Source organism: Myxine glutinosa, chromosome 12, assembly GCF_964187855.1.
Source record: "Myxine glutinosa chromosome 12, kmMyxGlut1.1, whole genome shotgun sequence".
In the NCBI taxonomy this organism is placed as follows: domain Eukaryota; kingdom Metazoa; phylum Chordata; class Myxini; order Myxiniformes; family Myxinidae; genus Myxine; species Myxine glutinosa.
The window spans coordinates 74,102,607-74,128,373 of NC_136272.1; the positions used below are offsets into that span (position 1 = coordinate 74,102,607).

At 43.4% G+C, this 25,767-nt stretch overlaps 1 protein-coding gene across 1 annotated transcript in view; it reads right to left on the bottom strand.

Moving 5' to 3' along the window:
- The window catches only part of LOC137437522 (protein LMBR1L), an 86,926-nt gene that overhangs the window by 47,398 nt on the left and 13,761 nt on the right, over positions 1-25,767 (bottom strand). The window contains 3 exon segments of the mRNA XM_068131913.2: positions 2,275-2,414; positions 5,271-5,304; positions 8,523-8,607. Of these exon segments, the coding sequence (XP_067988014.2) occupies positions 2,275-2,414; positions 5,271-5,304; positions 8,523-8,607 (259 nt within the window).

Below are 25,767 nucleotides of genomic sequence, written 5' to 3' on the forward strand. Positions count from 1 at the left end.
CCATTGAGCGTGGGATGAACATGGCCGAACTCAAAATATTTGACGATCCATATTTTTTATTCATATTTACCTCAGCGCATTTCAGCGCACGGAATCAACGGAATCAGAGCAGGTGGGCGCTGATTCGCTCAGAGCGATCACGTGATGACGCTATGGCGCTATGAACGCTATGACGCTATGAAAAAAAAAATGGCTATGACGCTATGAAACGCTATGAACGATATGACGCTATGAAAAAAAAAAAAAATCGCTATGACGCTATGAAACGCTATGACACTATGAAAAAAAAAAAAAATCCCTCGCTTTGCCAAGGGGCTCGCTCGCCCCCCCCCCCCCCCATTCCCCTCCCGTCCCCCGCCCGGGTACTTCTGCTCATATATATATATATTGTTACGGAACCCAACGTCGGCCTCTGTTCCCCTTATCGAGGGGGGATTAATCCCCTCGTCTATGACTGACCGACATGGTCCTGGGGGTATGACGTCACGCCCGGTCAGCGCTGGGTAGGGTATTAGGCCCAACTGTCCTATGACCTAAATACCAGCGCCTCCCGGTACGCAAGGAAACACCCCCCCCCCCCCCCCCCCCCCCCCGCTCACGGCCGCAGCGTAATGGATTGGTTGCGCCGAGCGAAGCGAACTGCGGCGTGAGTCGTTTATCATAGGGGCTAAACCCGATTCATATGCGTCGGCCGAATCGCGTCACGTATACTCAATGTGGAAACCTCTAAGATGACCGAATGTGAAGAAGAAGACAAGGTAGGAAGACCAGGGATTTATTATTATTTACACACAATCAAAAAGAACCAAGGAGAAGGAAAGATAACGAAAGTAACTGGAAGAAGAAGAAGAAGAAGAAGAAGAAGAAGAAGAAGAAGACACAATGCAAATATTAACTTATATTATACAGTCTTACTTAACCCAGGGACAGGACACACAGAACAAACTCACGTACACGAATGGGGAAATTGCAGAGTGGATTGGCTGGAGGGATCAGAAGGTCCAGGTGGGACCACAAAGCCTGGAAGGTTGAGCAGGGCGCACAGCAAGCAGGTCCTCTCTGGGCTGGGAGCGAGCAGGGCGGCGGCAGCACACGTATCTCGTCCTTCCTCGACATGCCTCGGGCTCTTTTGTCATCTGCTCCGGTCCTCTCTCAATCGTCTGACGTGTCTCTCTCCCTCAAATCTTCTTTCTGGCACCACCTTCTTTGTATTTCTTGCTTTATCTCTCTTGCGCGATCGGCGCACGCTTGTCTCATACCTCCAGTGTGGGTGTGACACGCCCTCGTCGGTTTCGGTACCGCCCTCCCCCATGCTCTGTTTCGTGACCTTATATGGCAATGCCACGGGCTTGTCTCCTTATTTGGGCATGGCGCCGAACGGCGCGCCCCTCGTGGCGAGCCACGGGCTTGTTCCCTTATTTGGGCATGGGGCTGAACAGCGCCGCCCCTCGTGGCACGCCCTGGGCTTGCCTCTTCCCGGCGACCCCGCCCCTCCTGTCCAAACAGAGCACGGAGCACATATTCATTATAGCAGCGAAATGAGAGGGCGCGCACCCCACGCTTGTTAAGCTTCGTCACCCAGAGAGGGAGAGTTTGGCTGGGAAAGGTAATTATTGAAGGGGAGCTATTCTTATTTGATTCGGTGCAATGGAGTGTCAACTAATGGAAGACACAGCCTTTAACTAACATAGAATAAGGGAATAACTATTTAGAGGTTCTAAAATTGGCTAGGTGTATGCGGTGAATTAACTAAGGGGACGACCATTGATCTTGGTTCTTAAAGGAGGTATTTACAACAATCATGACACTTACACAGGGTGATATTTTACAACAATTCTCAAATCCACAACAATATATATATACTGTATATACACAGTAATACGAATCAAATCCCCTCCTTTCTAAACTAGTGTTCAAAATGTCAAAAGGCACCTTTATAAAGTCCATGCTGCTTTCAATTGTAGGAAAAATATGCACATGTAGGTTTGAACAATTAATTTTCAATTTTGGTGTGCTGCCACAACATTTAGCAAATATAATACAATTATCAGTTTTGCAGAAAGGATGTTGAAATATCCAACATAGGTCTTTTTCACGATTCCATGCAGGATTTGCTCCAGTCATAACCACGGGATATTTAATTATTTTCAAACTTTCGGAATCTCGTCACCCGAATTGGAAAAAATGTATCCGAAGCTGACTGGCAGCTCACACATCATGTTCTGTAGTCTAAATACACCCAGCATCTGAACAAAACAAAGCAAGTGGACTTGCCATGGATAAGAGAGCCGTTCAACCACTGCATGTAGTAGCTGTGTGGGAAAGATAGTAGGACCTCGTTGCTGATGATGGATATTGGTAGAAGTAGGACAGCTCCCAGAGACACAGCCAGGGTGAAGGTGCATAACCAGAAACTGTCAATATGCACAACCACACAACTCACATAAGTATCCAGGAGCCTGATTATAGTGAGAATATAATGTTTATGCACTGAAATCATTCAACAGCAGCGAAATAAACAAATTCTCATCAAAAACGTTTTATAGCATATTCTTTCATACATTGTCTCGGTGATAAAGACACTACTTTCCTTAGGAATACAATGAAAATGTGAACCTCTGGCACCAAATAACCATTCTGCATTGAAGGTTAATCACTTCCTTTCACATGAAGGCTTGATTAGAACCGAGTTTTCATTACCCGCCGTACATGTTTCAAAGGCACATGCTCCTTTGCATTGTGGAAAAATATGTAGTTGAGAGGGTTCAGTGTAACTTTGTGTGTGCTCTCCAATTACTTTTGGTAACACAATGTATATGATGAAACCATTTTTTTTTTTGATGTACCATACTCTTTGCAGAGTAAGCCTTGCGTTGGCTTAGTGGTTAGGGTGCCGGCTTGGGATCCCAGGATCCTGGTTTCGAATCCCAGTCGATCGCCGAATTAACACCAGGGGGGTTGACTCAGCCTGTCATCCTTCCGAGGTCGGCAAATTGAGTACCAGTTCACTGGTAATTCCCTGTGTGTCGCAAGAGGTGACTAACAGGGTTGGCGGCAGGAAGGGCATCCGGCTGTAAAACATTGCTTCAAAAAGGGGACCACGGTGCCCGAAAAAGGCCAACCCCTGCTCTGGGGGGAAAAATGGCCTCTAAAGGGGGGTTCTTTTTTCTTATACTCTTGAGTGTTTGTTCTGTCAAAGCAGTTTCTTGGCAAAGGTTATACTCTGAGGTTTGAGAATGCCTTCCCAGCATTGTTTGTGTGTGCTCTTTCTCATTTTATATGCTGAGTATCAAGCAAAAAAGCAGCACATACCATTTTTGAAGTCTATGATACCACTTGGCTGGGTTTTGCAGTTCTCCTGCATTCTCAGCCATTTCTCACTATAAAATTGCTTTTAATCACGTAAACCACACATAATATAAACCACATAGAATTCTGTTCAGCCAGTTAGTTCATGTTAAGGCCAAGATCCGGAAGGATAGGAAATGCGACTTGGTGTACAGTATCGGATGTGGAGATCCATCATGCACTGAGACCTACATAGGAGAAACTAGGCAAACCCTTAAGGCCCGTATGAACCAACATCTTCGTCGAGCTTATGAAGAGGCTTAGAACTCTGCTGTATGGACCTGCATGGTCACAGCTTTGATAACAGTCAGGTGGTCATCTTAGACAGAGAAAAGAAAGTGGTTTGCTCGTGGTGTAAAAGAAACCATTTGGGAAAGAGATGAATCACCATCTCTCAACAAAAGCAGCGGTGTTCAATTTATTCTGTCATGGATGTGTGACAAGGCTACAACACCTCTCCCACATTGTCGGCTATCGTCACGGAATACCTGGATTGGTCAACAGACCAATTAACCCTACCAACAGTTGGTCATGTGGCGCTTTTCAAGCTTCTTCTTCACTTCAGCAGTTTCTGTGATCAAGATCAAGACATCTCTCCAAAACGTCGGCTCTACCGACTTGCAAGTCCAACTTTTTCAATTATAAACTTTTATTGAACAAATGAAAGAATGTTTGCATAATCTTGCGTGCCCTTCACTTCACAGCACCACGGGAAATTCCAGTGATTTCCAAGAACTTCGGCCTGACTTGTACATGGCAAAGGCTTTTGATTGGAAAAATTGCCCTTCAGGACTCGTCGCAATGATAATGAAAGGCAGTGTTGGAGACGGACAATTGGTAAAAGGAAAGTTGTGGATCATCATTGACTACATTTTAAAGGGGTATTTAAGTAAATTGTATAACTGGAGCACTTCTGCATAGGAACTTTTATCAAAACTTCTGAACTTTTATCTTTTATGAACAAAATATTTTTAAAATGCTTTTTGTTAAAAACGTTTTCGTTAAAGTTGTCGGTCGAACATGAAAACTTGGCGGTAAAAAGACCAGCGACTGGCACCTAAATGCATCCATGGTTTGAACTGCCGGCCTTGCAGACTTGCAGCAGGAGCTCTAATCATAACAGAATCTGATTATATCAAAGCTCAGCCTGAAAAGCAAAGAAACTGGAAGAGTCTTATATACTGCACACACACACACACACACACAACACCACAACATGCATTTTAAGGCCATTTTCCCTGCTAGAGCGGGGGTTAGCCTTGCGGTCCCCATGACAATCTTCTCCATTTTGCCCTATTTTCTGCATCTCCCCTTGTTAACCCCCTTGCCCGCATTTCTTCTTCCACCATCTTTAGCCAAGTCTTTCTCGGTCTTCCCCGTCCTCTACTTCCTTCTACATTCATTTCCATCACTCTTCTCAAACAGTCACTTTCATCCTTCCTCAACACACGACCAAACCATCTCAACCTGTTCCTCTTCACAGCATCCATCACAGGCTCTATTCCCATCATTTTTCGCAATTCATCATTTGTCTTCCTCTCTCTCAACAATACTCCGCACATCCACTGAACCATTCGCATTTCCACCCTTTCCAGCCTTCCAACACACACGCACGCACGCACGAACACACACACAATATATATATACACATATTCCTCGCATTGGCAGCAATATGCAGATGGAGACACCAATCTTTTTATTGTTTATCTTTATTTCCTGCAGTGTTTAATCAATTTTTAATTTTTCCACAGTTCATAAAATCACGGCAATAATATTTAACAGGGTGAAGTTGGATAAAACACGAGTTTATGACTGCTTACTGAGGAGGTTGGTGGTTTGCCACACAAAAAGTCAAAAAAAACAAAAATCGCTATTGCAGTTTGGGAGGGTGTGTACATGTAAAGAACGAATCAGAAACTCACGATATTCTGTTCACAACAGCATCTTCATCGTCAGCTGCCGGGGAGTTTTTATGTTACTACATTTCAAAAGTAATCGAAAACATTCATTTAAAAAGCAGTGGCAGCATCAAGAAAGCAAAATTGTTCCCGACTGAACACCAAATGACATCATGTTTCATTACTCCAAACAAAACAATTTGAAAAGAAAAATGTCATAATGTTCAAGGTGGGACCAGATTTGACTCTTTACGACGTTTCATCGCTGTGGCGTATGCTGGTGATGTTGCAATAAAAATAAATAAATAAAAGTACTGCCATCATTCCTCTTGTGAGATATGTGGCTTTATGTTCAAGAACATCAGTTTTAATGTGAGCTTCATCATGACCTTTGCAACTAGAGCACATGCAAGTATGAACTTTTGTTATAAACTGGAAAAAGAGGACAATAAAACGCATGACATGCTGAAAAAAAAATACAGGCAGATTTCACTCTGTCATTCTGTCATTCTCAAATATTTGAACAATTTTCACATCGGCCAAAGCCAAATAAACATTTAAATAAAACGAGTCTGTTTTAAAAATGATTTGTTTATGAGATGTAGAGATAATCATCCAATTATCCTACATCGTGATTGCATTTTTGAGAAGACAATTGGCAGAAGGTTGCCTTGCAAAATGGGCAAAAATAAATGAATACCAGAACAAGACAGCCCAGCCAGGTGCGGAATAACAGAAAAACAGGACAGAACATTTAACTATGCAGAGCCAGAGATTGCAGTTCACCTGAGAGTGAATGATGTATAGTAAGGTATATCATCTGCATGCGGACTCACACATACATACATACATACATACATACATACATACATACATACATACATACATACATACGGCAATGCCAATTTGCACAATGCAACAAGACAAAGCATATAACAATGCAGACCTTTGCTGGGCCATAGAGATTACAGTAGATCTGAGAATGAACAGACTGGGAGACAAAGTTCAGACTCTCACACTGACAACGGTAGAACACCATAGCCTTTTCAGCCCATTCAGGAAACGTTTTTGGCAAATCGCTGGGTACCTTTTTAATGACCACTTGCATAATCGAAAAAGAGGACCAAACTGAAGTCATTATTATCAGGGGAACCATGCAGGAGATCCTAACCAATAAGGTGGTACTCATTTTGCCGACCTCGGAAGGATGACAGGTTGAGTCGATCTGCCTGGTGTTAATTCAACGGCATGACAGGCTTCAACTCAAGACCCTAGGATATTAAGCCAGCTACCTTAACCGTCCAGCCAACACCAGGAAAGCAGTATTTGGATTTGGAAATATGTTTTTGTCTGTTTGGATTTTGGATTTGTCTGTTTAACGGGCACAACAGTGAATCTACAGCTCGCGATGCTGACATCCCGGGTTCAAATCTTCTTCCTGTGTTAATTTGTCAATAGTCTCTGAATAACTTTATATTTCATGCTGAGGTACACCAATTTCCCTATCGGTCTGTTTTGCACATCATTTATGTACAAGCTCCACCATAAGTCTTATTTCTTTAAAATAAACAAATAAATAAATAACTAAAGACTTCATACAACACCTTACCCCACAGTCTTCAGGAAAAAAAGGATATGGGGAAAGTTGCATTTTATTATTTGCAATCTTGCTTATTGCGTTTCCGAGCATGATCTATATTTCATACGAGCTGCCATTTTGTCTGAATCTCGACATTCTCCAATGCAGAGAGAGTGAGCAGCAAATTCTATTGGTCGAAATGACTAAAATGGCGTAATATATTGTCCAAGTACAGTTAAATATAAGCTTATTGTAAGTGCCAAAAAGGCGATTTGTGTTCTACAGTGTTCAAGTATACCATTCAATTGAAATAAAATAAAGATTTAAAAAGCTGTAGAAAAAAAAAATTAGAACAAACTTGTTTACGAGTGTTCATCACCGTTGATGCACAGTCTTTTACACCACCTTATTTGACACGTTCAATCACTTATTCGTACCTGTTTGTGTCCTTTATGATGTCCCTAAACAGAGCAAGTTTCCTGTTTGGAATGATTTTAAATTTCATTAGACTGCCAGACAGGCTAAAAGAATTACCTTACTCCTCTCTGGGCATGCGCGATTGGGAAGAGATTCCATAAAATTTCCCAAATTCACAGCCAAATTAACTGCAGGTCCGTGTTCCGATTTACATTCCGATTCGTGTATTCCAGCACGCAAAATATAAAATTCAATTGAAATCAAGTAGTTCTTCAATCATAAACTTATGTCTATAGACAGGACAGGTAGACAGACAGACTTTGCATGCAGGTAAAAACCCAAATAATTTGTTCCAAGGCCTTTCCACTAGGAAGGATTTGCAAAGTGGATCACCCAGATCCAACTTTATTTATTTTGCTAGGTTCAAGGGTATTACATTACGAAAGAACTATAACAGCAATGTCATGCAGTAAATTATATTTTAAAAGTTGACTTTTCCGCTCAAGGTTCTTTCCACCTTTGGACATTCATCATTAGAGATGGTACTTGTCAAAAAGTCATCACATCATGGGCAGCAGCAATGTGCGCAGTTTCTGCCACCAAGCTTCCATGGATGCATCACTTGCTGTAAGTGAGTGATGCCATGCTTTGTGAAATAAAAACCCATGCTGTCCTGCCTAAGACTATCCTCAAATACCAACCAGCACTCACCAAACAACATCTGAGAAGGAAAATAAACGTTGGTCGATTTTTTCAATCTTAACCAGTTCGTGGAGTGGCATTAGGATATTTTGAGCACTGTGCATGTATTAATTGTATTATTCAAATATTGTTTCTGACACACTGGATCATTTACATTGAGATTTACACCAAAAAGGGAATGATGATGAAGCTAGAAATGGTGATGCTTCATGCATTTCTAAGCACATCTCTCCAAATGCTTCTGCCTTCATGATGGAATTCTAATAAAGCAAGTGGATCATGATAGGACTTGTATTTTTCTTGTTGCATAATGTATCTAGGGTGTCTCAGCAATAAGAAACCCATCTAAAAGATATCCCACACAGACAACAACAAATTATGAAAACAACAATGAAGCAGTTTTTGCAATTACATGATTAACTTGAGCATTTAGGAACATGTCATCAAGTGATTACAACGTTCACTTTACATTGCAGTTTCAACAACAACAAAACATTTTCAGGACAGTTTTGTTTTCTCTTACCCTTCACAACACCAAAGGCCACTCGAGGTGGGGGCTACACAAGAAAATGACTTACCAGATGAAAAGTCAGCTTTCTTCCGATAGCAGTTGATGGTGATGCAGGAGATTATATACAGCAACATAAACAACAGGAAGCATATCTAAAAAAAAAAGGAAAAGAAAGGACATAAAGAGAAGGATTTTATAAAATAATCTACACTTACATTTTATCAATGGCAATTATTTCTTTTACAAGTACTAGGGCATGCCCGTACTATATATATATCTAAAATTATATCCCCCCCCCTCTATTTACATGAAATGGTTTGGTCCAAAGCGAACGGCTTGCGAGTGGTGACAATCCCCCCCCTCTATTTACATGCAATGGTTTGGTCCAAAGCGAACGGCTTCCGGAGTTTGGTAAAGAAATCGCCATCGCGTGCACAAACGCGCAGGAAAGCGAATGAATCGCAAATTCGTTTTTATTAGTTGTAAAACATAGTTTAACGCCAACATAGTTTGCAAACGTGAAATAAATGAATACGCTCTCAAATGTGCCATCCGAGGCAGAGTGTGCCCGCCACGTTCGGCACACGCGATCGTTCGCTGCTCTGATTGGTTGAATCGTTTTTTGGACATAGCTCGGTAAGTAATTGTCCGATTAATATGAAACCTTGAAAAGGCACATCCTCGGGTCCCCAGCAATATACCTGGCAAGTTAAAAGTATATCGGACCCGTGGTTGTCGAGAAACAGCGGTCACAGACAAACGTACAGACAGACAGACAGAGATTACTGGAATTATAGATAGATGTATGTATATACAATACATATATATATATTATATATATATATATATATATATATATATTGTTGCGGATATGAGGACTGTATTTTTTTTTTATTGTGTGCTGTATTATTATTATTATTGTTTATTCTGCGCCCCCCTACCTCCGGAGCTGTGTAAAGGTGAAAGGGCATCCCATAATTAGTCCACAAGCATACACGTCAGCCAAATAATAGAATACCCCTGTTTGATAGTTATCTCTTATTCTGTGTTTTAGAGTAAGGCTGTGTCTCCCATTAATTGAAGTACTCCATTGCACCAGTGAAAGAGAATAGATCCCCTTTCATTCCCATCCCCAAAATCTCCATTTCCAATTACATCCCCTCTCGTGATTGCCAACCCTCGATTGCCAATTACCTCCCCTCCAATAACCGCCATTGACCACGAGGCAGGGTCGGAGAAGAAAGGCGTGTCTCCACCTCGTCATAGAGGGGAAGAGGGGCGTGCCCGCCCGTCGTCATCAAGGGCGGAGCGAGAGGGTCGCGTGACCAACCAGGGCCGAGGTGAGCACACCGATGGGCGTGTCCTGAAGGCCGGCGGCTTGATCGCTGGAGGCGCTATAAAAGGCGCGCACGCAAGAAGCAAGTGAGTGAGTCGTGAGTTGGTCGTCAGAGGAGGGTCAGGGGTTGCGTTGGTTGCGGTGGTAAGACGTCGGTGGTGAGAAGTGGTGGCGTCGAGTGGTCAGTGGTTGCGTTGGTTGACGTTGAGTTGTCGATGGTGAGGAGACACCAGGGCCAAGAGAGAGAAGGTTCCAGGTCAATTACCAGCAGTTGCGCCAGAGACGGCAGACGCGCCCTGAGGTGAGCCAGAGAAGCAGCTTTGGCTCCACAAGCAGCGTTGACTCCACCAGGCAGCTTCAACCCGTTACCCCGCGGGGACCAGATAGCGGTGGCATCGGTGGCCGTCGAGGTCCAGCCGACGTCCCGTGCGGGATCAAGCCGAACCATCTGCCCCAGCTGAGCCTTCCCATTCCTCCTTCCAGCATTCATTCCTTTCCTCCACCCTTCTTGTGTACGTGAGTTTGTTCTGTGTGTCTTGTCCCTGGGTATTAATTAAGCTTGTATAAGTTAATAATTGCACTGTGTCTCTGATTCTTCTGTATATTATTTTATTATCTTTCCTTCTCCTTGGTTACTTTGAGCATGTAAATAGTAGGAATAAATTTAGTAGTATTTCCAACCTTTTTGTCTTCTTCTTCTTCTTCTTCTTCACATCCGTGTCGCCTTTGTCTTTTCCCTATTGAATAGCTGCGGTGCGATCCGGCCAACGTTTGGGTGGAATCGGGTTCTAATCGGGGAATAACTGTTCGGTCGCGGAGCCTTCGCTCGGCAAAGTAACATCTAAACCGCGATCAGTAACAATATATATATATATATATATATATATATATATATATATATATATATATATATATATATATATATATATATATATACATATATACATATATATATATATATACATATATACATATACAGTCATCCCTCGTTTATCGCGGGGGTTACGTTCCAGAACCCTCCGTGATAGGTGAAAATCCGCGAAGTAGAAGCCATATATTTATATAATTATTTTTATATATTTTAAGCCTTTAAAAACCCTCCCCATACTCTTATAAACCTTTCCCACGCTCTTATAAACCCTTTCTACACTCTTAAACACACTTTTGAGACCCATCCTTACGTATTAGAAAAATATTTGTACGTGTATATACAGCTGTACAGTATATTTGAAAATACTGTAATAGATACTGGGTAAGTATATCAATAATAGTTTTTACTGTACTGCACAGCAAAGAAGAGCATTACAGCTCTTCTGAAGGCGCCACTTCAGCAGGCGCCTCGTCAGGTGGTGCAGTATCTTCGTCGTCGTCCGGAACTTATTTTCGTGCTGAAGACGTAGGCGTGTCTTCTTTCTTTTTTCGGGTGAGGAACATAGTGATGGGCAGTTGCTGGCGCTGCCTTTTCTTCTGGGCAAGGAGGTTTTTATAGACTTCAATGCCTCCGTCGATTACATTTCTGAACTTCAACGAACGAATCATCTAGGGGTCCCATTCTTCAGCCCTTTCCTTAAGTTATTTTGCCATTCTCACTGGGGTTGCGAGGTGTTCCAGTGATAGGCCTTCTTCTTCTTCATCCCCTGGACCCTCTTCTTCCTCTTCTTCTTCCTCACTTGCTGACTTCGTCATCTCCGCCAGGTCTTCGTCCGTTAACGGATCTGAGTGGGTCTCGAGCAGCTCCTCAACGTCATCGGGAGTCATATCGTTGAAGCCATCTCCTCCTAGTAATTTTGCCAGCTTCACTACCTTATCTACTGCAGAGTGGTGGACTTCGTCAGGAGAGAAACCCTTGTACACGTAATCGTGGACTACTTCTGGCCACAATTATTTCCAGCAGGCATTCAAAGTTTCTGTCTTCATCTCCTTTATGGCCATCTGAATATTTTGCAGACACGTTGCAATGGTGTACTCACGCCAGTACGCCTTCAGCGAGAAGTTTTCATCTGAGTCCATAGCCTCGACCAGGTGCTGCAGGGTGTTTCGCGTATAAAGTGCCTTAAATGCGCGAATGACGCCTTGATCCATGGGCTGTATCAGCGATGTGGTGTTTGGCGGTAAGAACTCTATTTGTACGCCATCATACGACAGGTCGAGCGCGTGACCTCCTGCATTATCCATGAGCAACAGCACTTTGAACTCGAGTCCTTTTTCTGCGAGATAAAGCTTGACCTCAGGAATGAAGCACTGGTGGAACCAATCCGATGTGAGGAGTTTCGTAATCCAGGACTTCTGGTTGTGCATCCAATACACTGGCAGCAGGTTCTTATTTTTGTTTTTGAGGACCCTTGGGTTTTTGGACTTATAAATAAGACCAGGCTTTATCATAAAGCCCGCAGCATTCCCACACATTACTAAAGTCACCCGATCTTTGTGGGCCTTAAATCCAGGGGCTCTGGCTTCCTCGATCATGATGAAAGTGCGAGACGGCATCCGTTTCCAAAATAAGGCTGTCTCATCCATATTAAAAACTTGTTCAGGCTTATAACCCCCTATAACTAAATCATCTGGGCAAACTAGCGCAAGCAACCCAAGCTTGGTTTTCCATACGCGCGATTCTTTGTCTACTCATTTATAATGCGTATTTTATTTCGATTTACTGTAATATTCTTTTAATATAGGTTTTAATTAATGTTATATTTTTATTTATATTATTATAAATTTTTTAGGCTAGAAAATGCTTATTTTACCGCAAAAATAATTAAAATCTAAAAAAATAAAAATACCTATAGGCCGCAGAATCCCACGATATAATGAAAAATCCGATATATAATTTTACATATACTAGCGAGAAAAACCCGCGATGTACCGAAGCCGCGAAAAGTGAAGCGCGATATAGCGAGGGATGACAGTGTGTGTATATATATATATATATATATATATATATATATGCTACGATATATGCTATGATGTGGCCAAGAACAAGCTAATATATATATATATATATACATATATATATATATATATATATATTAGCTTGGCTCGGCTCGCGTGCGTCGTTACTGAAGAACGGGCTTATTTTAGCTGAGGATAATGAATAATAATAATAATAATAATGCATTTATTTTATATAGCGCTTTTCAGGAAGCCCAAAGACGCTTTGACAGAGTGCAAAACATAATGCATAGCAAAACATAAAAACAATTGCAAAAAAAGAAGAATCAATAGGGAAATATTCAAAGCACAAAGGAGGGAGAAGGAGAGGAGATAGTCAGGGGTTAGATCAGCGGTCGGGAACCTATGGCTCGCGAGCCATATATGGCTCTTCCGGTGACGGCATATGGCTCCCAGACAATTTTGAGTTGAAAAAAAAAAATAAAAAAAAACAAAAATCAGTTTGGAACTGATTTTAAAGTACTTGTGATATTTCTTAATAATACTGTGTCATTTTAAAGTAAACAGAAATTAGTTTTGAAGATAAATTTCACGGGTCACCCGTGGGTCGGGTCGGGAACCAATGGCTCGCGAGCATGTCCGCGTCATTGTAAAGGTGAAGAAATCAATTTTATCAGATAGCCAACTAGTTTATCCGCTTCAACCCTTGTAACGGAAAAGATGGCGAAAAGAAAAAAAGACGATGATTACCGTGCATTCCAGGCTGCGTGGACAGAGGAATTTGCATTTGGTGAGAGAGCAGGATCTGCGGTATGTCTAATATGCAATGATAAAATTGCATCGATGAAACGGTCAAATATAAAGCGGCACTTCGATACGCACCATGCTTCATTTGCATCGAAATATCCAGCGGGGGACAGCAGGAAAAGGGCATGCGAGGAGCTACAGCGGAGAGTGCAGACGAGTCAGCAGCAACTACGTGTGTGGACCAAGCAAGGTGACGGGAATTCCGCTAGCTTTGCGGGTGCTTTGGCAATAGTAAGGAATGGAAAGCCATTCACAGATGGTGAGTATGCCAAAACATTCATGCTTGATGTGGCCAATGAACTGTTTGATGACTTCCCAAATAAAGACAAGATAATCAAACGAATAAAAGACATGCCCCTGTCAGCAAGAACTGTGCACGATCGTAGCATCATGATGGCAAATCAAGTCGAGGAAACACAAATTAAGGACATAAACGCCGGGACATACTTTTCTCTCGCGTTAGATGAGTCAACAGACGTTAGCCATCTATCTCAGTGCAGTATAATTGCCAAGTATGCTGCAGGTGACACACTGCGTGAGGAAAGCTTGGCTGTTTCGCCAATGAAAGGGACAACAAGAGGAGAGGATTTATTCACGTCTTTCATGGAGTTTGCTAAAGAAAAAAAACTACCGATGGATAAACTTATTTCTGTCTGTACTGATGGTGCACCCTGTATGTTGGGGAAGAACAAAGGATTTGTAGCGCTTCTCCGTGAACATGAAAAGAGAGCCATCCTAGGTTTTCATTGCATCCTGCACCAGGAGGCGCTTTGCGCTCAGACGTGTGGCCAGGAGCTTGGTGAGGTGATGTCGCTGGTCATTCGAGTGGTCAACTTTATTGTTGCCCGAGCTTTAAATGATCGCCAGTTTAAAGCTCTGTTAGAAGAAGTTGGGAATCATTATCCCGGTCTGCTTTTACACAGCAACGTGCGTTGGTTGTCAAGGGGGAAGGTGCTCAGCCGTTTTGCAGCTTGCCTGAGTGAAATCCGGACTTTTCTTGAAATGAAAGGCGTCAAGCATCCTGAGCTAGACAACACTGACTGGCTCCTGCAGTTTCACTATCTCGTGGACATAACTGGCCATCTGAACCAGCTCAATGTGAAAATGCAAGGTATTGGAAATACAATCTCATCCCTTCAACAAGCAGTGTTTGCATTTGAAAGCAAGCTGGAAGTCTTTCTCAGGGACATTGAAACAGGTCGTCTTCTGCACTTTGAAAGACTGCAACAATTTAGAGATGCATGCTTAGCAAGTGACTCCACTCAACATCTGGATCTCCAGCAGCTAGCTGGCTTTACGTCCAATCTCCTGCAGTCATTCAAAGCACGTTTTGGAGAATTTCGTGCGCGCACTGGTCTTTTCAAGTTCATCACTCCTCCACATGAGTGTGCAGTGGACAAAATCGACCTGACATGCATCCCCGGGGTCTCTATCGGAGACTTTGAGCTGGAAGTTGCTGACCTGAAGGTTTCAGACATGTGGATGAGTAAGTTCAAGTCACTTAATGGAGAGTTGGAAAGTCTTGCGCGACAGCGAGCAGGGCTGGCGAGGGAACACAAGTGGACAGAAATGAAAAATCTTCAACCTGAAGACCAGCTGATTCTTAAAACTTGGAACGAGCTTCCTGTGACATACCACACAATGCAGCGTGTGAGTATTGCCGTATTGACCATGTTTGGCTCTACATATGCATGTGAGCAGTCATTCTCGCATATGAGGAACATTAAGACCAACCTACGCTCACGTTTAACTGATGGAAGCCTCAACGCCTGCATGAAGCTCAACCTCACCACGTATGAACCAGACTACAAGGCCATCAGCAAAACCATGCAGCACCAGAAGTCGCATTAAAAGTAAGACATATTTAATTTATTATACGTTAAAAATACTATATGGCTCTCAATGAAATATATTTAGAAATATTTGGCTTTTATGGCTCTCCCAGTCAAAAAGGTTCCTGACCCCTGGGTTAGATGCTGTGGGTTAAATGTTGAATGCAGTGTTGAACAGGTGGGTCTTGAGTGATGTTTTGAATGTGGTGAGTGAGGAGGAGTCTCTGATGGTGTGAGGTAGCGAGTTCCAGAGGGTGGGAGCAGCGATGGAGAAGGCCCTGTACCCCCAGGATCTAAATTTGGTCCGGATGGGGGGGGGGGTCAGGAGGTTGGTACCAGCAGAGCGGAGGTTGCGGGTGGGAGTGTGTCTGGAGAGGAGGTCAGCCAGGTAGGATGGGGCCAGGTTATGGAGGGCTTTGTAGGTCAAGAGGAGGATTTTGTACTGGATTCTCTGGGAGATGGGGAGCCAGTGAAGCTTGTAAAGGACGGGGGTGATGTGGTCACGGGTCCGGGAATGGGTGAGTAGACGGGCAGCGGAGTTCTGAATGTATTGGAGTTTATTGGTGATTGTTGAGGGTGAACCATAAAGGAGGCTATTGCAGTAGTCCAGACGGGAAGTGATGAAGGCGTGGATGAGGGTTTCTGCACCCACGGAGGAGAGGGATGGACGGAGACGGGCGATGTTTTTCAGGTGAAAGAAGGCTGTCTTTGTGATCTGTTTAGTGTATTTGTCGAAGGAGAGGGTTTGGTCAAAGATGATGCCAAGATTCCGGATGTGAGGGGAGGTGGATACTGGGAAACCGTCGATGTTGAGGGCAAAGTTATGGGTGGACTTGGTGAGCATTTTTGGGCCAATGATGATTATTTCAGATTTATCACAGTTAAGTTTGAGGAAGTTGATTTGAAGCCAGGATTTTATTTCAGTGATGCAGTTTGTCAGGATAGAGTGGGTGGCGGTGGAGATGGACTTGGTGGAGATGAAAAGCTGGATGTCATCGGCGAAGCAGTGGAATTGGAGACCATGACGGCGGATTAAGTGACCGAGGGGGGACAGGTAAAGGATGAAGAGGAGGGGGCCAAGAACTGAACCTTGGGGGACACCTTGGGGGAGGGGAGCAGTAGGGGATTTGCAGTTATTGATGGAGATGAACTGACGTCTGTCAGAGAGGTATGATTTAATCCAAGAGAGGGCAGTGCCGGTAATGTTAAAGGTGGTTTCAAGTCGGGTGAGGAGGATGGTGTGATCGATGGTGTCAAAGGCGGCGCTGAGGTCGAGGAGGATGAGAATGTTGAGGTTGCCAGCGTCAGAGGAGAGGAGAAGGTCGTTGGTGATTTTGAGGAGAGCAGTTTCAGTACTGTGGTTGGAGCGGAATCCGGATTGGAATGTTTCATACAGGTTATTGGCAGAGAGGTGATGTTTGAGTTGAGTGGCTACAGCGCGTTCCAAAACCTTTGACAGAAAGGGTAGGTTGGAGATGGGTCTGAAGTTATTTAGGGTGTCAGGGTTTAGTCCAGGTTTTTTCAGAATGGGGGTAACAGCAGCAATTTTGAGGGATGGTGGGACGATGCCTGTAGACAGGGAGGAGTTTATTGTTGCAATGATAAGTGGAGAGAGAGCAGGAAGGGAGGCCTTGACAAAGCTGGAGGGGATGGGGTCAAGAGTGCAGGTGGCAGTTTTCATTCCGATGAGGAGTTCAGAGAGGTCAGTAGGGGAGACTGGGGAGAATTGAGACAGGGGATGGCAGGATAAGGGGGGGCAGGTGGTTTGAGGGGGAGCGGGTGCGGCGGTGGTCAAGCTGTTGTAGATGTTTTCAATTTTGCGTTGGAAGAATGAAAGGAAGGAGATGCAGTTGTCTATTGTGAATGACTGGGTGGTGGTGTTCAGGGGGCTGAGGAGTTTGTTTATTGTAGAGAAGAGTGCTTTTGGGTTTCCGGAGCCAGAGTGGATAATTTGAGAGTAGTAGGCGGAGCGGGCGCGGGAGAGGGCATCTTTATAGTGTTGTATGTGGTCCTTGTAGGCCTGGGAGTGAACTGTGAGACCTGTTTTATTGCGGAGTCTTTCAAGTTGGCGAGCACGAGTTTTCATCAGGCGGAGTTCAGGGGTAAACCAGGGAGCAGAATGGGTGAAAGAAACTGTTTTGGTTTTTATAGGCGCAAGTTGGTCAAGGCAGGAGGAGAGAGTGTGGTTGTAGTAGTCAGTGAGGTCAGAAGGGGTGTGGAGGTCAACGAAGGGAGAAGTGGACATTTTTTCAGAGAGGGTCGATGAGAATGAGGTAGGTGAAAGAGCGTTTAGCTTACGGAAGTTGATAGTGCGATAATGCCTTGGTGCTGGGGTGGGGATGTTGATGGTCAGAGTGATGGCTAGGTGGTCAGAGAGAGTGAGGTCGGAGCCAGAGAGATGGTGCAAAATTAGTCCAGTAGAGCAGACAAGGTCCAAAATGTGACCACGGTTATGGGTAGGAAAGTTGACATGTTGAGTGAGGTTAAAGCAGGTGAGTAAATCAGTGAAGTCAGTGGTTAGCGTGGAGTCAGTGGAGTCCATGTGGATATTGAAATCACCAAGGAGGAGGATTGAGGGGGAGAGGGAACATAGCTGGGTCAGAAAGTAGGAGAAGTCAGACAGGAATGATGGGTGTGGTTTGGGAGGGCGGTAGACAACAGCCATGACTGACCGTGTGTGACCAGAGAGTTTAAAAGCCAGGTGTTCAAATGATGGAGCAGATGAGATGGAGATGAGGTTGGTCTTGATGTCTTGTCGGTGAATAACGGCAATTCCACCACCTCGGCCCTCCGAGCGTGGTTTATTGATGTAAGAATATCCATTGGGTGTGGTGAGGTTGAGCGTGTAGTAGTCCAGTGGTTGTTGCCAGGTCTCAGTGAGACAGAGAAAGTCCAGTTTATTTTCCAGGATGTAGTCGTTTAGGATGAGGCATTTGTTGTTGAGGGACCAGGTATTGAACAGGGTGAGCTTGATGTTGTTTTGTACGGCGGGTATGAATCCAGGTGATTTGGCCAGGGTTCGCAGACAGGAGGTGCGATTTTGTGCGTTGTTGTGACCAGGTGTGTTGGGACGATGAGTGGGAGTGCGCTGAGCCGACCAGAGGATGGGGATGGAGTGACCTGATTGTAAATAAACAAACTTACGACCGGAGCCACGGTGAATGTACCTGGGTCGACGCAGGAGTCCATTCGATTTGATCGCAGAGATGCATGATGGGGTGGAGCGGGTTTTAAGCAGGAGAAGCCTTTATTGTTGTATTGAATGTACCTGAGTTCCTGTGTTGTCATGATTTAAACCAATCATAACACAAACAATTATTTTGCACAAATGTATTTGTAGTGTTTGCGATATTACATTTTTATAAGCAATCTAGATTTAAGATTTAAGTTGAAAAAATATGTAAAATTCAAAAAAGAACCCCTCAGCACATACATACGGGAGGGGTAGGTGCAGACTGGAAGTTTGGGACGATTACACCTCACCACCACGTAATTCAAAACACCTCACCACCACGTAATTCAAAACAGCTCACCACCACGTAATTCAAAATACCTCACCACCACGTAATTCAAAATACCTCACCACCAAGTAATTCAAAACACCTCACCACCACGAAATTGAAAACACCTCACAGCCATAAAACACAATAAAAACATCTCACAGCCACGAAATTAAAAACACCTTACCACCACGTCATTTAAAAACACCTCACCACCAAGTAATTCAAAACACCTCACCACCACGTAATTCAAAACATCTTATCACCAACTAATTCAAAACACTTCACCACCACATAATTAAAAACACCTCACCACCACGTAATTATAAATACCTCACCACCACGTAATTCAAAACACCTCACCACCATGTAATTCAAAACACCTCACCACCATGTGATTTAAAAACACCTCACCACCACATCATTTAAAAACACCTCACCACCACATCATTCAAAATACCTCACCACCACGTGATTCAAAACCACCACCACGTTATTAAAAACACTTCACAACCACGGAAACAAAAGTTTGAGGGAGTCGTTAAGTGACAACACAGACACTGCCCAGATGTGTAGATATCTATCTATAATTCCAGTAATCTCTGTTTGTACGTTTGTACGTTTGTCTGTGACCGCTGTTTCTCGACAACCACGGGTCCGATATACTTTTAACTTGCCAGGTATATTGCTGGGGACCCGAGGATGTGCCTTTTCAAGGTTTCATATTAATCGGACAATTACTTACCGAGCTATGTCCAAAAAACGATTCAACCAATCAGAGAGCAGCGAACTATCGCGTGTGCCGAACGTGGCGGACACACTCTGCCTCGGATGGCACATTTGAGAGCGTATTCATTTATTTCACGTTTGCAAACTATGTTGGCGTTAAACTATGTTTTAAAACTAATAAAAACGAATTTGCGATTCATTCGCTTTCCTGCGCGTTTGTGCACGCGATGGCGATTTCTTTACCAAACTCCGGAAGCCGTTCGCTTTGGACCAAACCATTTCATGTAAATAGAGGGGGGGGATATAATTTTAGATATAGATATAGTACGGGCAATGCCCTAGTATAGATAAATGACTGTACCCGAGTTGCCGTTTTGTCATGGTTTACACCAATCATAATTCAAACAATTATTTTGCACAAATGTATTTGTAATATACGTGATATCACATTTTATAAACAATTGAAGTTGAAAAAAAAAATTTCCCCAAAAAATTCCAAAAAATAAAAATAAAAAAAATTGGGAAAGTTTTTCTAACAAAATACCCTTAGGACATACTGACGGGAGAGATATGTGCATACCAGAAGTTTGGTACGATTTCACAAAAGTTTGAGAAAGTAGTTCAGTGACAAGACAAGACAACACAACACAGACACTGCATGTATATATATATATATATATATCAAACGTTTATATATGACGTGTGTGTGTGTGTGTGTGTGTGTGTGTGTGTGTGTGTGTGTGTGTGTGTGTGTGTGTGTGTGTGTGTGTGTGTGTGTGTGTGTGTGTGTATGCTCTACAAGGTTCATGTATTCATGTGTAAGACAGAGTTGTTTTGCAATATTGCTAGATGCACGGCTATGCCACTGATGTAGACCCCCAAGCAGGTTAGAACAGAAATATGTAACTTGCTCAGGGTGCTGGTGCTAATTCACCTCCTCTTTACGAAAGACATCGTGGGTTCTTAACGTCCACAAACACCGCCAAACAGGTCAGGTCACCTGGCTTAACGTTCTCCTGATGGATGGCACACTCAACTATGCTTTGTACTGCATGCCAAACATCAGGATGGCAGTTTATAGGCTAGGCTAAAAGGCCGAGATTAAAATCCCAGCTAGACAGGTCAGATGTGAATGCGCATACCTCTAGGCTATCCTGCGAGCTCCTTTCTACAAGGTAATACAATCCATGATAAATACACAGTCGTGGTTGGTTGGCGAGGAACCTAGACTGAGATCCCATATGGTCCGAGAGCTAGGTGGATTTTATTTGACATGGAAACTACAAAAGCTTTGTCATGCTGGTGTGGTACAGGTAGCTTACCTGACGCCAGAAAGCCAATTCTTAAGTGCAGCTAGCGGTGGGTGGGGTAGGGGGCGCCACTCAAAGTACCCCCCAGATTGGTTTTATTTGACATGGAGACTACAAGACCAACTCATATGCCAAGTGGTAGGGTGATCTCCACTGACTACAAATCTGCAACTTAAGAAGAAAATTTCTGGTGGGGAGGTCACTTAAGAACAACATTAATTAGTGCTAATTAGGCCTTTATTTGACATATAAGCTACAAAACTGAAATCACATACAACATGTAGAGAATGGTCCCCTCATCAATAAACAACAACTTAAGAACAGAATATGTGGTGGTAAGGTCACTTAAGAAGAGGTCAAAGGTCACGGAAAAGTAAATCTTCAACTTCATCATTGCCTTCAAATGTCTCAAGGAATGCTTGGAAGTGTATCAGTTCAAATGCCAAGGCCAGTATCGGGTGCAACCGTTTGCATCTGTTGAAGTGCTTGCCACTCAGAAAACCATTCAGGGATCCAGCAGCTAGGACATCTGTGTCTCGCAGCATTTCTGGGCCACCAGATGCATCGATCAGTTTCCCTAGGGCTTTAAAGAAAGTCATTTCTATGTGGAATGGACCAAGCATGATGAAGACCTTGTCGAACCTGGGCGACTCGGTAACCTGAATCTGCATGGCAGGTTTGGCAGCATTGAGGTCATAGGTTACAACACCATACTGCTGACCGCACTCTTGCGCACAATTCTGTGTGGTGATTAGGGTATCCTGTATAACATCAAGCGACGTTATCGGCTTGTTCAAGTTTTTCATATACAAGACATTTTGTTCTGGAGTTGTGTCTGGGCATATCAAAGCATTGAATCCTACCCACATGGGAATGTTAGCCATCTGCAAGGCATGACATATCATCCATGCAAGGTCCTTGTCTAGAGCTAGCTTCCGATTAGCAGGCCGGTTGTCAACATCGGTGGTTTCATTATCAAATGTGCCCATTCGGGGTTTTTTACGGTATGGCTCAAGGGGCTGTTCCCGAACATGCAGTTTTCTCTTTCTTGATACTTTTTCTGGCTGTGATGTTGTTGGCGCAACTTGATTAACGGGTCTGCTTGTCCCTACCACATCTTTATTTTGATACAAGATACCCATTGTATCGTGAAGAGTGTCGGCTCCTGACAATGTCTCAGACAGTTCATCAAAATTGTCGAACGCCAAACCAAACACCTGATCAAGAAGGGTTCCCTCCCGACAGGTCTGCTCCGTACTCTGAATGGCATCTCCTAAGGATGTCTCCAGTGTCTCAATGGTGTGGTAATTGACAACATGGCCAAATCTGTTCAACATTTCAATCAGCTTCCTGCTACCAGTCATAGACTTGATTGCCATTCCGAGAATTATCTGTTTGGCTGGTTTTACTTTCCCCCTTTGAGTAACGAATAAGGCATCCTGGCTTGAGGACAAGGCACGACGTTTGAGTTTTGGAGTGTACATGTTTTGATTGGGGCCCCCGTACAAGACCTGAAAGAAATCTATCAACATATCTGGGACAGTAACTTCACCCTCATACAGGTTTTGCAGAGTGGGAGGTTCAGGTAGAGGTGTGATTTGTGCATGTTTGATTGCTTTACGCAAGAGTAAGGCAGCCTTATGAATGACAGCTTCAGGCGATGCTGCATAATCATAGGCTGTATGGATAAGGTGCTCACCTAAACCTGTGGGATAAACAATGGCCCCTGCCTTTCTAGCCCTATCTTTACACTCTACCCTAATTATGTCACCAAATTTATTCTGTAAGTTTGTTGCCAAATTTCTGGCTGTAGAAATTGGAGTCTCACCGGCGTCTTCACAAAGCTCTTGGTACCGAGTGAAGATGGATGTAAGAAGTTCAGGCCTTTTGCCAAATATAACTGATTTCTCGATGTAAGCATATAAACCTAACAAAGAAATGCTACCTGCAATAGCAGTAGGCCTATGGAGAGACTGTGCATTGGAAAGGTAAGTACTTCTGCAACTGTGATGGTACCGAACCTCTTTACATCGAAAGTCTACACCAGAGATCAGTCCAAGAAGGCTGTTGTCCTTTTTATCAGCTGCAGCAGTTTTTATTTTTATCTCAGCTTCGAGAGTTTCACATTCACCAAGATGTTCTTCTCTACCACCCTTCTTCTTCCTAGCTTTCTTGCAAAACAGGCAAATGCGTGGGAAAATACCCGAGGTAGACGTTGACGGGGCAAAATCACATGATGAACGCAGGGTCTTCTCACTTGATGCATGTGTCTGGGTTTTTTCTGTTGTATCATCACGTGGCACGGCAGTAAAGTTTTTGTAACAGTTCACGTGATAGCCATGGCTACTGTCGGATTCATCTGGCAGCGACTGAATTATCGTATAGTACTTGGATGTGACAAAATTTCGTTTTTGTCTCCTCCTTGCTGCTACATTGATGATGGATGACCAATGGTCTTCAGTGATGGGTGCGATGTTGCCAGTGGTCTCATCTGCTTTTCCCACATGGAGGATACACTTCCTGCCAGGGTCAGGAGCTACCCCGCTAGCATGCTCCATAATCGAGCATAGGCCTCACCTGAAATAAAAAAATGACATATGTTAGTGGGTTCGAAAATCAACAAAAGTTGGGGGCATGTTATTTCTTATGGAGAAAATGAAACATGGATCTCTGAAGGTTTTTGCATGTGTCGATTATAATGCTCCTATTATCAGATTGTGTGGAAATCAGAAACGCAAAACCTCTCTTTAAGGGCATTATAATGTAAATTAGATTAGGTATGTCGTTAATCGTTGACATGTCTGACAGGTCTAATAGTCCAAGATCTGGGTGGATTTTATTTGGCATGGAAACTACAAAAGCTTAGTCATGCTGGTGTAGTACAGCAGCTTACCTGACCCCAGAAAGCCAATTCTTAAGTGCAGCTAGCGGTGGGTGGGGTCCTTCAAATATTATTTCTCGGAATTTGGTGAATTATTTTCGAGTATGTTAGATGAGGAATCCTTGGAGTTTATAATTTACAGGAAATTGCTGGACAGGGAATTCCTCAAATATAATTTCTCGGAAATTGTTGAAGTATAGTTTGTACAGGCAATTCTAAGAAATTACTTGTAGTAATTTAGAAGAAATTTTACCTGTACTAATTTAGCAGAAATTGTTATAATAAATGTTACAGCTTTTACATTGTCTTCACAGTTTACAAGTTTCTCATGTAATCAAGTGCAGAAAACCCCTATTCCGTGACCTTTGACCTCTTCTTAAGTAACCTTACCACCACATATTCTGTTCTTAAGTTGTGGTTTATTGATGAGGGGACCATTCTCTACATTTTGTATGTGATTTCAGTTTAGTTTTGTAGCTTACATGTCAAATAACAGTGTTATTAGCCATGGGGGTCAAATAGGTGCATTTTAAAATGTTTTCGCTGATTGAAATCAAAGGAAATGGTATTGGAAAATTTCTGCTTCTCATGTATCTCACTTCAGGCTCCACTGATATAGGTTTCAATGACAACGCCATGTGTGTATCATGTGGCATGTTGTAATCAAACAGTAATTAAGAGCGGGAAACCCCTATTCCGTGACCTTTGACCTCTTCTTAAGTGACCTTACCACCACATATTCTGTTCTTAAGTTGTTGTTTATTGATGAGGGGACCATTCTCTACATGTTGTATGTGATTTCAGTTTTGTAGCTTATATGTCAAATAAAGGCCTAATTAGCACTAATTAATGTTGTTCTTAAGTGACCTCCCCACCAGAAATTTTCTTCTTAAGTTGCAGATTTGTAGTCGGTGGAGATCACCCTACCACTTGGCATATGAGTTGGTCTTGTAGTCTCTATGTCAAATAAAACCAATCTGGGGGGTACTTTGAGTGGCGCCCCCTACCCCACCCACCGCTAGCTGCACTTAAGAATTGGCTTTCTGGGGTCAGGTAAGCTACCTGTACCACACCAGCATGACAAAGCTTTTGTAGTTTCCATGTCAAATAAAATCCACCTAGCTCTCGGACCAATACGCTGTGGATTCAAATGTAGCTGAAAGCAGCAGTTTTAGTGATTTTAGTTCTATATTGAATTGTTGGTTTTAAAAACACATATTTTTATTTTTTTGTATACATAATCAAGGCTCGTGAAAGAGCTAACATTTATCACACAAACAAATCAAACAGACAAACAAACAAAGTATATAAAAAGGGGAGAGGTAGACAAGATGGGGAGAGAAGGGGAAGCACAGAAACACAACATTTGTGAGGAACATCAGGAATGTGTGGGAGGGAGAGGGCTTGGGGGGAGGCGGCGTGGGAGGGGGTGGAGGGTGGGAGAAGTATAAACACAAGGACACCAAGGACTTCCAGGAAAGAAGTTGGTATTTCAAAAAAGAGGATTTGGGGTGAAATTAGCGGGGGTAGAAAAATTAGCGGGGGTAGAAATTAGCGGGGGTAGAAAAGATCAAGGTTTTGGATGGAGGAAGATAAGAGATGGTGGTGAACAGCTGTTTTAAAGACCTGGAGGGAGGAGTGGGAATGAAGGGAGTGGGGGAGTTTGTTCCAGAGGCGGGAGAAAAGAGGAATGAAAGAGTGAAGGTGAGCAGAGAGTCTTGATTTTGGCAGTTTAACCATAAGAGGGTTGCAGGCAGATCTTGTGCGACCTTTAGGAACATTTGGGGGACAGAGCCCAGAGAGAGCTGGAGGAGCAAGGCCGGAGAGGAGTCGGTAGAAGACAGAAAGACCACCAACCTGCCTGCGGTGAGTAAGTGAAAGGCCCTCGGAGGTAGCTTCATCACGGGAGATTCCAATGATTCTGAACGCTTTGGTTTCAACAGCGTGAAGACGACCTAGGTGTGAGGCAGGAGCACCAGCCCATAGGGGAGAGCAGTATTCCATTGAGCTGCGGATGAAAGCCTTGTA